Source organism: Pseudophryne corroboree, chromosome 6 (assembly GCF_028390025.1).
Source record: "Pseudophryne corroboree isolate aPseCor3 chromosome 6, aPseCor3.hap2, whole genome shotgun sequence".
NCBI classification, from domain to species: Eukaryota; Metazoa; Chordata; class Amphibia; order Anura; family Myobatrachidae; genus Pseudophryne; species Pseudophryne corroboree.
This window is the reverse complement of record NC_086449.1, coordinates 698,440,941-698,453,079: the sequence shown is the minus strand read 5'-3', so window position 1 is coordinate 698,453,079 and position 12,139 is coordinate 698,440,941. Positions and strand designations below refer to the sequence as shown.

At 42.3% G+C, this 12,139-nt stretch overlaps 1 protein-coding gene across 2 annotated transcripts in view; it reads right to left on the bottom strand.

Annotated features, from left to right (window-relative positions):
• Positions 1-2,873: 2,873 nt before the first annotated feature.
• LOC134933262 (proton-coupled amino acid transporter 1-like) overlaps positions 2,874-12,139 on the bottom strand; it is a 155,015-nt gene continuing 145,749 nt past the window's right edge. Inside the window, exons 11-12 of one of the 2 annotated variants that reach the window (XM_063928330.1) lie at positions 9,011-9,177; positions 2,874-7,950 (exon numbers count right to left, since the gene is read on the bottom strand). In XM_063928330.1, the coding sequence (XP_063784400.1) occupies positions 7,885-7,950; positions 9,011-9,177 (233 nt within the window). In that variant the 3' untranslated portion in view covers positions 2,874-7,884. Of the gene's footprint in view, positions 9,178-12,139 lie in introns of both variants that reach the window. The other variant, XM_063928329.1, reaches the window with a different exon arrangement.

Below are 12,139 nucleotides of genomic sequence, written 5' to 3'. Positions count from 1 at the left end.
GCTTGAGACACATTGCATATCACTCTGTACCTCATGCCTCAGTGATCTCACTGGCTCCTAGTAAATGTATAGATCACATCCTTAGGAGGGATGCAATTAAGATTCTGGCTGTCTGGGTCCCGGCAGTCTGAATACCAATGCCGGAATCCAAACACCCATCAGAATGCAGATTCCAGAATCCCGACAGGGTCAGGAAACCAATGCCGGCATCCAACCGTAAGTATAGTGGACAGGTAAGGGTTAGGGCCAGGGATGTGGGGGCTAAGATTGGTGGTGGGGAAAGGGTGCTTTGGTGTAGGGTTTGGCTGGGGGGGGGGGGGGGGGGGGTTTGGGGGTGTTAGGGTTAGCCTGAGGGAAGGGGGGTTATGCACCACTGGGGAGGTTAGGTTTAGGCACTAACCGGGAAAGGATTAGGCTGCGTGGCAGGGTGGGGGCTAGGTTTAGGCACCACCAGGGGAAGGTTAGGGTTTAGGCTGTGTGTAAGGGAGGGTTAGGGGAGAGGGGGGGGACATACCTCGCTCCTGTCGGGATTTCACATATCGGAATGGCAGAGTCAGTATTGTGACCGCAGGCATCCCGTCCGCCGGGAAATCATATTGGATGAACAGTGGCCCAGCCAGTAACGCTACATGCACTGTATGCAGGAAAAAGGCACAATGTAAAGCATTTAAACTGTTTCATGACAGAGTGAGCAAAATACAGCACTCCAGGGAATTGGGTTTGGCTTGTTGCTGCTCATCCATTTACAACCTGGGTGAGGCCTACGAGTAGTTTTATCAGGTTAGTCAGGAGGTATACACTCGTGTGGACAACCAGAATGTCAATATCCCGAATCCCATGTCAACAGACGATTTTGGGGTTAGGTTTAGGTTGCTGTTAGGGTTAGCTAAGATGTCTATGGAAAACCAACTATCAATAATGCCAATGTTGACATTTCACATGTCAACCTCCCATCCATGTCAACATTCTAAATGCCAACATTTTGTTGCACACCCGTTCAGGATTGGCACTCCCTTGGTATTCCATTACAGGTTGAGTATTTCATATCCAAAATGCTTGGGACCAGAAGTATTTTGGATATCGGATTTTTCCGTATTTTGAAATAATTGCATACCATAATGAGATATCATGGCGATGGGACCCAAGTCTAAGCACATAATGCATTTATGTTTCATTTATACCTTATACACACAGCCTAAAGGTAATTTAACCTCTTCAGTGGTTTGCCCGGAAATCTTCCAGGCTAGCCAGCGCTGACAACCCCGGAAGATTTCCGGGCATACTACTGACTGATTCCTCGGGGACAGCCGTGTAGCGTGCACGGCGCCCGAGACTCGGCATACTCCATTATGCAGTTTAGCCCGCCCTATGGACTCCTATTGGCCGGGGGTGGGCTTAGCTGTAAAATGGCTTATGCCGATTCCCGGGCACCGCAAGGCGGCCGGGAATCAGTGCTGGCGATCCCCGCAGGCTATTACCTTGCCCTGCCCCATCACTCGCCCCCCCTGCTCCCACTTTAATTTAAAAACACCCCCCTCCAGTGTGTGTTTTTAAATCGAAATCCCACCACTGAAGGGGTTAATACAATATTTTTGAAAACTTTGTGTATTAAGCAAAGTTTGTGTACATTGAGCGATCAGAAAACAAACGTTTCACTATCTCAGTCTCACTCAAAAAATTCTGTATTTTAGAATATTTAGATATGGGATCCTCAACCTGTACTATATCTGAGCCATATGCTCCAGGCTCCCTCATTACACAGTGCAGCGGCACTACCTAGAACGAGGCTCCGATGTAAGGGAGCTCTGAGGTAATAAATAATGAAGGAAGAAGGAGCAGGGGGCTTACACCTATGTAACAATGTCAAAGAAGAATTTAATGAGAACTTTCTGTTTTAATAAAGCCTACAGATATGAGGGTTCAGGAGAAACTCTCCTCTGATGACCGGGCTATCCCATGATGCTCGAGGACTCACAGTCTACAGATCCACACACATGCAGATTTGTGACACGGCTAATTAAATTCACCTACATATACAGCTTCCATAATCACCAGGTCTATTTATTCTCTAGTATGGGAGCCCTAGAACATCGGGAGGAACCAGCAGAAATTAGTTTAACATCTAGGACCCCTTCGGTTCATTTTTGGATTGAATTATTCTTTAACAAAGAATTCCATCCTAAACCTAAAAAGATAATGAATCATATCTTAGCGATGGTCACTCAAAATCAAGAGTACTTTACCTTCACTATGGTGTTCCCCCAAACCGGAAGGTTGTCCTAGCTGCTGTCAATCAAGGCTATCTATATACTATAAGCCAGCCCTTGTCTAGATGTAAACTTTTGTATCTGAGAAGCGAGTACATTATAACTGCAATATAATGGTGTGTGAACCATATATGGTAGTATAGGAACCTGCAGAACATGAGGAAACCTTGACATTGGGCTGAAGGCTTAAAGGTTTTCCTCAAAATAGGAAGAGACTCCTTATGCTTTCATGTGCTAGATACACACAGATTTGCATTGGTGGTAGTAAGCTCTGCAAACAATTATATTTGTTTTTTATTCATATATGGCATTAATATTGTTGTGCAGCTGGTACCATGTATAATGAGTATAATGGAGGGTAGGCATATTTATTTTCTCTTCAAAGAACAAACAAGTGATTGTAGGGGACATGTTTCAAAACTCCAAGGAGAGATAAAGTGGAGAAGTTGCCTATAGCAACCAATAAGCTTCTATCATTTATCTAGAAACGGACTATAAAATGAGTTAGTATCTGATTGATTGATTGATTTGGGCAACTTCTCCACTTTAACTCTCTTGAATTTTAGAAACGTCTCCCCTTGAATGAGACAAGAACAAACAACTCGATTTTCTATTACAACCAGATAATTTATTTAGTAAAGTGCCAATACAGACAATGTCCAATTACAAAGCATAAGTACAGTGCTTCAATGTCACACTATACACAAGTCAAATGACAGTATGAAACATACATACACGTTACACAACTAACCTGTATATCCAAGACTCACGCTCGGAGGTAGCAGTTTTTTAAAAACATTTCAGAGGTCACTAACATGTAATTAATGCCATTAATTCTACACGAATAGTAGTAGTTATTCCCAGCAGACATGGGATATTGTGCAAATATACACCAACACAGAAGGTATGTAAACTTAGATTTCTGGTACATTCTTTAAATTGTCCTGTAGACTCTATAAACCTCCCACACATACAGTACTTATACAATGAGCAGAGGTGGGACTAGACATTACTGGTCACAGTAGGAACCCAACACTCTTTCAAATAATCTCCAGTTATTCTTAAAGGATAGTTCCTGAATTTCTAGTTTGGTGTCATACCCTAAATGCATGCCAGGTCTAATCAAATTAAATTGTGTTTAAGCAGATCCCAATGCCGTCTTGCCAATGACAAGTTAATATGTGCACATGCTACCATTTTCAGGCTTCCGTCTGAGGTCTTGCAGGAGTGAGGATAGTCCATCTAGATCTGCCACACGCTCTGATCTATTTGCCTGGCAAACAATGGGCCTGATGCATGCTTGTAAGTAAAGCAAAAAAAGCAACCAATTGGGCAAAACCATGCTGCAGTGCAGCTGGGGCAGATGTATTAGGTGCAGAGTTAGCTTTGGGTGGGGTGTGTTCAAACTGAAATCTACATTTGTGGACTACATGCAAAAGCAGCCCGTATTTACCCTGCACAGAAAAAAATGTAAATGTATTTGCTCCCCTTGTATGGCAACATGGTTTGTCCAGACACAAAGTTACGTGCTTTTTGTTTAACTTTACTTACGACCATGAATCAAGCCCAATATACGGTCAGTGGTAACATGAGAGCAGCAGTAAGAAGGCACAAGACGTCAGGGAGCCCTTTTAGGAGTAGGCTGTAGGAAATTCCAATTATCAATTTCAGGTTGAATTACCCTTTAATCTGAGTATATGAACCATATATACAAATCCTAGATCGCCATTAAGATGGCTGCGGGAATATATCCCTATGCTGTAATGTTGGGTATACTGTAGAACTACACATAATTCTTTAGTGAAAAGATTCTCATCCTATTTGGTTTGCTATGGATATTGTGTTAGGACTGACAGCTGTCAATAAACGTTATCCCTTTTAGACCTCGTGCCGATAAAAGTTATGTGCAAGTGTTCAGGCATGTAGATCTGTCCTGTGCAGCATAGACCCACTTAAACCATTACTTAGGGGGGTATTCAACTGAAGTCAGAAACCGCTGTCTTGTCGGAAAGACGGCACTTTTTACGACTTTTTTAGGTCGGAAGGGGTTCCGACCTATTCAATGCTGCCTAGGCTTTTCCAACAAGTCAGGGATTCCGACGTGGATCGGCGAATCAATGTGTTTTGTTGGATCCCGTTGGCAAATCAGACAGGTTTTGGCCCCGGTTCCGACAATGTCAATCCGACTTTAAAATACGCTCATTGAATCTATTGAATATGCCCCTTAGACTTGAAACCCATGTAATGTTCACCAGAGGACATCGGGCCTAATTCAGACCTGATCGCAGCAGCAATTTTGTTAGCAGATGGGCAAAACCATGTGCACTGCAGGGGAGGCAGATATAACATTTGCAGAGAGAGTTAGATTTGGGTGGGTTATATTGTTTCTGTGCAGGATAAATACTGGCTGCTTTATTTTTACACTGCAAGTTAGATTTCAGTTTGAACACACCCGACCCAAATCTAACTCTCTCTGCACATGTTATATCTGCCTCCCCTGCAGTGCACATGGTTTTGCCCAACTACGCACAAAATGCTGCTACGATCAGGTCTGAATTAGGCCCGATGTCCTCTGGTGAACATTACATGGGTCTGAATTACCCCCATCAAGTCAAATGGAGAGTTACTAGCTAGGCATAACACTGTCCAGGAATACAGGATGCTTCATATTTCACTTTTTTTTTAGATGTGTGTGGTGGCAATTTTAATAGGAAACAATCACACCAAATAAAAGACTGTCATGATAGGGAGGTCAGAACACTAAATTACACTAGATTACAATGGGGCGGAAATGTAATGTAGGTGCTGACTGGATATCAGAGTCAGCGGCCCATGTAAAAATGTATAAGTTGCATTACGGATGGTGAAATGGTGAGCATTACTGCCTCATAGCACTTATGGTCATGGTTTCGATTCTGCAACTGTGTGGAGTTTGTATATTCTCCCTGTGCTTACATGGGTTTCCTCCAGGTACTCCGGTTTCCTCCCAGAGTCTAAAAAATATACTGGTAGGTTAATTGGCACCCAAAAAAATTAAATAAAATGAACTCTAGTGTGTATGGACATGGGTAGACTAGATGGGTCAAGTGGTTCTTATCTGCTGAGAAACTCTCCGTTTCATGTGTCATATGGTAGCTTAAAAAAAACAACAAAAAAACTAATCAATAAAACGGACGCATTTCACTGCAAAAAAATAAATAAAAAAAAAATCAAAATTATTGTGTATGTTGGCACTTATATCTGTATGGAAAATGATAATGCTAATGTTTCCAAACGGAGCGTGTGGCACACCTTACTTAGAGATGTATAGCAATGCGTACACATCGCAGGATGAATGAGCAACGCTACATCTGTACTACCAGATTCCCAGCAGAAGCCATGTTCCTACTGGGATAAGAGTGCTGTAAAAAGTGCAGTTGTTGAAGTGCTGAGACTCAAATGTAGTGAATGGAAAAATGTTGATATTCTATCAATTGATTTGGAAACTCCGAAATTAGCTTGTCAATGTAAAAGTGATCTAGTCTATCCATTACTCCCTAGTTACCACTGGACAGTAGTACCATGCATCAATGCAACTTTGTTACAAGTGCCACTGGCATTAATCACTTACATCCTAGGAAAAATACAATCCTACGTTGCTCCTCATTTCTATGGGGGGAATTCAAGTGTTTTGCACGTCGGCGGCCATGCACAGCCGCCGGTGCTGACATTACTGTTATGTAGCTCTGTAATTTTGATGGGCTGGTAACTAGTCTGATATACATGTCAGTACAAAGGTTACCTAAAGCCATTCTCTGCTCTGCACAAACTCAAACACCATCTTAGTAAGATAGTAACAGGTAGTAATAACCAGCTACCCATTTCTTGTGTTTTATAAAATCCACAAAGGCGTTTCAGACTGTGTCATTTATAAGTGGTTCTATATCCTTTAATCCCTAAATATAAACACAATACGTATTCACTTTATTACCTAACTATACAGTATTTAGTGTAAACTGCTGTATATAATTTATATAAAAGTATATCCTAGTAATAAAATTGTTCATTTGTATGTATGTTCGTGATCAACTAGACATCTACTGAACTGATTTTGATCAAGGATTTCACTGAAATGTTCCTCGAGAACTGAGTAACATAGGCTGTGAACCATCTCGCTATCGTGTAAATTAGCTAATTAGCCAATAAAATAATCAACGCATCGAATCTGTTGTCATGCTGCAGAGCAGGTAATGTAAGAGCTACACATGGGTAATAGGGTACATAATAATGGGGCACCCCCTGTAATTTAGGGAAAAAAAATATTTCATTTTATTCAAGTGCAGCAACACAGTGTGCAAAGGCGTGCACCAGTATGGGGGAGGGAGGGCAAGGGAATACCAGTCAGTGTCTTGGGGTGCAGTGCGCTGAGGGAACTAATACCATTTGGCCGTCGCCTGCATGTCCCTGACTGCAGTGCTGCTGACTCGGGTGGCCATCTTGTGGCTTCTGGCTGGCTGCTCAGGCTCCGCCTACTTCCTATGCAACGGACGGTAAGGGCGGTCCTCCCAAAGACTAGGCCTCAAACTGCCTCTTCCATCCACTCAACTTGAATGAAACTCTAGAAGCTGCATCTGCTACCTGAGGGGCTACTGCTTATTTCTAGAACATGCTATTTTTTCTAATTATGCTCAAGGTTTTTATCCTGACCTATTGTTTTCCCATGAATAATATACTCTATTTTGTCTGTTATTATGCATTAGTGTCTCCTGTCTTTTCCTTACCCTCCCCCTTTTACCCCACCCACTGTCCCTTTTCGATTTTTTTTTACCCCCATATTGTACCACATCACTCAATAAAAATGTATTATTGAAAAAAAAATCCTGGACTATAACATCACACCCGCTGTAAACATTTATATCACAGCTGTTCCCATGTATTCCTGTATCATTTAGTAAACTTATTCTTTAACATTTATTTATATAGCGCCACCATATTATGACGCTCTTACAATTGGGAATTGCACAGGCATTAATAAATCGAGATTAAGCACTTATAGACAGAAGCAAGAGCACTGCTCCAAAGTTTACAATATATAGGGGAATAACAGAATAGGACAGAGGTTCCCAAACTGTGTGCCATGGCTTCCTGGGGTGCCTCGGGACACTTGCAGGGGTGCCCTGGGTTGGTGGTCCAGGACCAATTCAAATTATTCATGGTCAATATAATAGGCAAAACCAGTGCTGGTGGCTGCCAGTCATAAAATATGTGGCCAAACAGAAGCAAATCTTGTCCCTCACCACATAACTGACCCTAAGGATGACATATAAACGCGATCTACTTAATGTAATATTTCTTTCTAAATTTCTCAATAAGAAATTTTTGGCCTAGGGGTGCCGTGAAAAAAATTCTGATATTCTAGGGCGCCGTGATTCAAAAAAGTTTGGAAACCACTGGAATAGGAGGTAAAGCGGACATTCTAAGTAATATCCCATCTCCTCGGAAATGCATTACAGGATGTGCTAAAAACTCAAAGCTTTAACTTGCTGAATCTCAGAAAATTGTTTACACATAACTACATCACTTTAATACGCAAAGAGCAAGGGTTGACTTCTAATTGTTTTATTTTGCCTGAGTTAAGCTACCTTGTTTGTATTGTGTGTTTTTGAATTAATCCCTTTTTTTCCATGTCCAATAACGATGCAACCTAAGATGAAAAGTAAAAACAGGTATGTGATAGGTCCATGCAGAACCACCGAGCCAATTATTTATTTCATAATAAGGTCAACGCGAACAACTGCACACACAATGCAGGTGGCGTTTCAATAGCACATGAGATCTATAGAGTTCAAGTTATAGGTATTAAACTCAAGTCATTTTAAAAGGCCTGGGCAGGATACGTTATGTTCTGCTTGGTGCCAGATTCTCTGAAAGTGATGCATTATTGTCATGGACCTCATGGCCACTCAGAAAAGAAGGGACAGCAGGAGGGAAGATCTGTTGGATAGTTATATCAGAGGAGCTCCAGTAGGGTGTATCATACTTTAGCTCTAACTATATATAAATAAAATGGCTAACCCATCCATTAAATCAAAGAACAGTGGTCTGTAATTATTGACGACTGGGTTTGAGAAGACCATGGCTATACAGGATTAGAGGATTATGGGGGAGATGTATCAAGCCTTGAAGGGAGATAAAGTGGAGAAGCTACTCAAAGCAACTAATCAACTTATACATGCCATTTATCTAGCACATGAAATTGACAGCAGCTGATTGGCTGCTTTGGGCACCTACCCCACTTTCTGTCAAAGGCTTGATAGATATCCCCTTATGTGTTCAGGATCGGTACTGAAAAAGAAATTCTGTAAACATAGTTTTAGGAAAGGATGCCGAAATGTTAGTTGTGTTTGTGGTAGAGACCAATGGAATATTTTCACAACACCTGTAAACGTGCAAAACAAAATCAGTGTTTTTATATGGCTGTAATTGCTTTTTCCTTTGTAAGTTTTCATGTGTTGTACATGACATAATTTGGCAGCTAGATAGTTACATTCGTCAATAAAGAGATGAGGTGACAGTATAAATACAGAGATCGAACATTCTGAACTTTAGTTCTCCAAGTACCGAGCAGGTTAGGGTTAGCTCCTAGAACAGGTGCTTCACTGCATGGCATACAGTGTGGCATTAGGGTTATTCGGGTGCGAATTTGGAATAATGAGTTCATATAAGGTCACGTATGTCCCAAACACAAATCCCAGGAAACCCACCAGGCTGATGATAATGTCCTTTGTTATGATCCAACGGCTAAGGCCTTCCGAGTAGTAAGTGACAATCTCCAGTAGAGGTGGGATGATAAGAGCCAGGGCACTGCTGCTGACAGATCCCACCAGGGAGATGACCATGTCCAGACGAGGGATTAGGATTGCCAAAACACCTGAAACAAAGAAAGCCCATAAACTGAAAGATATCTGCATTAGTAAGCTGTCTGTGGTTTATTATTCCATTATTGAAACACACAAGCAGGTCTTCCCAGTAAGTCCTTCATGTACGTCCTACCAGCTAGGAGCCAGCAGTTGGGCAGCCGTTCTGTAGAAGACCGCACAAACAATTATGGATTTATATGCAGTGATATGATATGCTAGATGCCGCTTCTCTACAAATGTAAAGTAGTCCCAGAGAGCTCTAAGGGCCACTTACTGCCCACCAGCACTGTAATTGCTACAGTGGTGCACAAGGTATTGGGGAAAGAATTATGTTAGAAGGAGAGTCTAGAGAGGATGTCCATATGTTCAGGCAAGGACTGTGAGGGAGCGAGTAACACAAGAAACAATAAGCTGCTCAGTCACTGAATTCCCTGTTGTCTATGCCTGAAAAAAATGCCAGGCTGTTCCATAATGGGACAAAGAGAAGGTGTAAGGAATGCATTTGATAAGACTTAGTAAAATTGACCCAAATTAACACAGATAATTTAACTGTGAGGGACGAGGAGATCTTCTTGAGGAGACTATGAGGAGGTAGCCATAAAAGAGTGGATGGGGAATAGACATTCTATAAACCTGTTTCCAGCATTACAGAAATTCTAAACCAAGTAGCAGAATGCCAGAGGATGCATTGGGTTATGTGCGTCGCGTGGAATTATTTGTTTAGGTTGGAGACTCCAAGTTCACAGTCACATAATGCGCATCCTGAATGGTTCCAATAAATGATTTTCACTCAGCACTGTGATCTGTGTTCTCATCAAATAAATACATAAAAACCCTAAAACAAAATACACGATAGTGCAATATAGTTATAATGTTAATATAGTCCACTCTGTGTGAAGAATCCTGAATTTTCAGTGTCCGGTTATTATCCTTTTCCAAAGATTGAAAAGGAAGGTTCTTCTTCCACCAAACACCCAACTACGTACCCTTATTTCTTATAAAGATGGATTTAGTATCTGCATCCTGACTTTGGCTATTGCTATCAATAAATCAGTGTTGGGAAAGGTGAAGAATCCCGTGGGAGATAAGACAGGATCTCACTGACTGGTACATAAATGAGTAGTCACGGTATAGGAGAACGCTGCGTTAGGGTCACATCTATTTATCAGAGGCTCTCTATCTGTTACCAGTATGCGTTAGGTAAAATGATAAATACACAACCACAACAGTTTCCATAATATTAGGATTATAAGATTAAGGGGCCCATTTACCAATGATTACATATGCAATGCAATCCTGGGCGCTAATATCGCTCCCAGATCGCACTGCATAATGCAATCATATTGGGTGGATGTATCACCAGCCGCAGGCAGGGACAGGGGCCCTGAAAGGAGCCCATCCATGCGACGCACCAAGTGAGGTGCCAGGGCTGCTGTTAGGGTTGCCAGATCATCCCTTTAATCCTGGAGAACTGTGGTTTACACAAGTTTTGTGGCTGATTAAAACCAGGTGGAATGCAGGCTTGAATTTAATCAGCCACAGAACCTGTATTATTTATAGGTCTCCAGGATTAAAGGGATGAGGTGGCAACCCTAGCTGCTGCGCATGCGCAGTCATAGTGACCGCCGTGCACAAGGGCCATTTCTGGCAGAGGGTTCCTGGGGAACCATGCTGGAACTATGGGGGTAATTCAGAGTAGATCGCAGCAGCAAATTTGTTAGCAGTTGGGCAAAACCATGTGCACTGCAGGGGGAGGGGCAGATATAACATTTGCAGAGAGTTAGATTTGGGTGGGTTATTGTGTTTCTGCTTTATTTTTACACTGCAATTTAGATTTCAGTTTGAACACACCCCACCCAAATCTAACTCTCTCTGCACGTTATATCTGCCCCCCCCCTGCAGTGCACATGGGTTTTCCCAACTGCTAACAAATTTGCTGCTACGATCAACTCTGAATTAGGCCCTGTATCTCCTGAAGTGTGCCCATAGCCACAATCAGTAGATTACGGTAGTAGCGGGAGCCAATATAAGGATTACTTTGCATTCCCGATAGTGATACATCGTCCAGCATCGCATCCCCCATAGAAACCTATGGGGGATGCAGCTGCGGGCAGAAATGGAGGGATCCCTCCTACTTACATTGGTGGAGGGAGGGGGGGGGGGATGCATATTTCGGCTAGCCCCCGAAAATGTGTGTTTTCAGGGACATAGCCGCAAATATTGTATGATAAATGGGCTAGTAACTAGAAATAATAAAATGGTTATGGCCCATCTCCATGTTAAGATAAGAGGACAAAAGGAGTGTCCCTGTGCATACAGTAGGTCCACTGTTCGGCCACTGGTAGAGAGACTGGAAAAAGGTAGACACGGAGGTGTTATGATTACAAGGTAGGGCAGGCCCCTGAGAGCGTCCTTACACCTTACATGCAGCTCAATTAGCTACGCCAAATGTGTACGTTCCCAGTAGGTAATAATATACTAAAACTTTATCCAGCAACATCAACACCAATGTTAAATCCTAGCAGCGCTCTATCTAATACAGTTCTTTGATGACAGGGACTGCCCACCAGCAGAGAAAAGCAAATAAAAGAGGAGTGAAAGGTATTAATTAATACAAATAATGTACGAGTGACCCTATGGGAACAGACAAGGCAAGCACCTACTTTACACATCAACTCTGACAGCCTAATAATGGGATTAGAGGAAATGCTGACATCAGGGGGAGGCTAGACGTGGCAGCTCAGATGGCGACTGGATGCTGGGGATCCTTTCCTACAGCCGATCACTGACAGGGCAATAAATGTTATATACACTAAGTCCTTCAGTGCTTTGGGTAACATGGTTTTCCTAATTAACTAAAATAAGGAATGATGCATTTATAATACACAGCAGCAGCCTAAAGCAGAGTATCAGTATTTAAGAATGTGTTTCTGCCTGTCTGTGGGCCTGATCCAGAGATGTACACTCCAATGT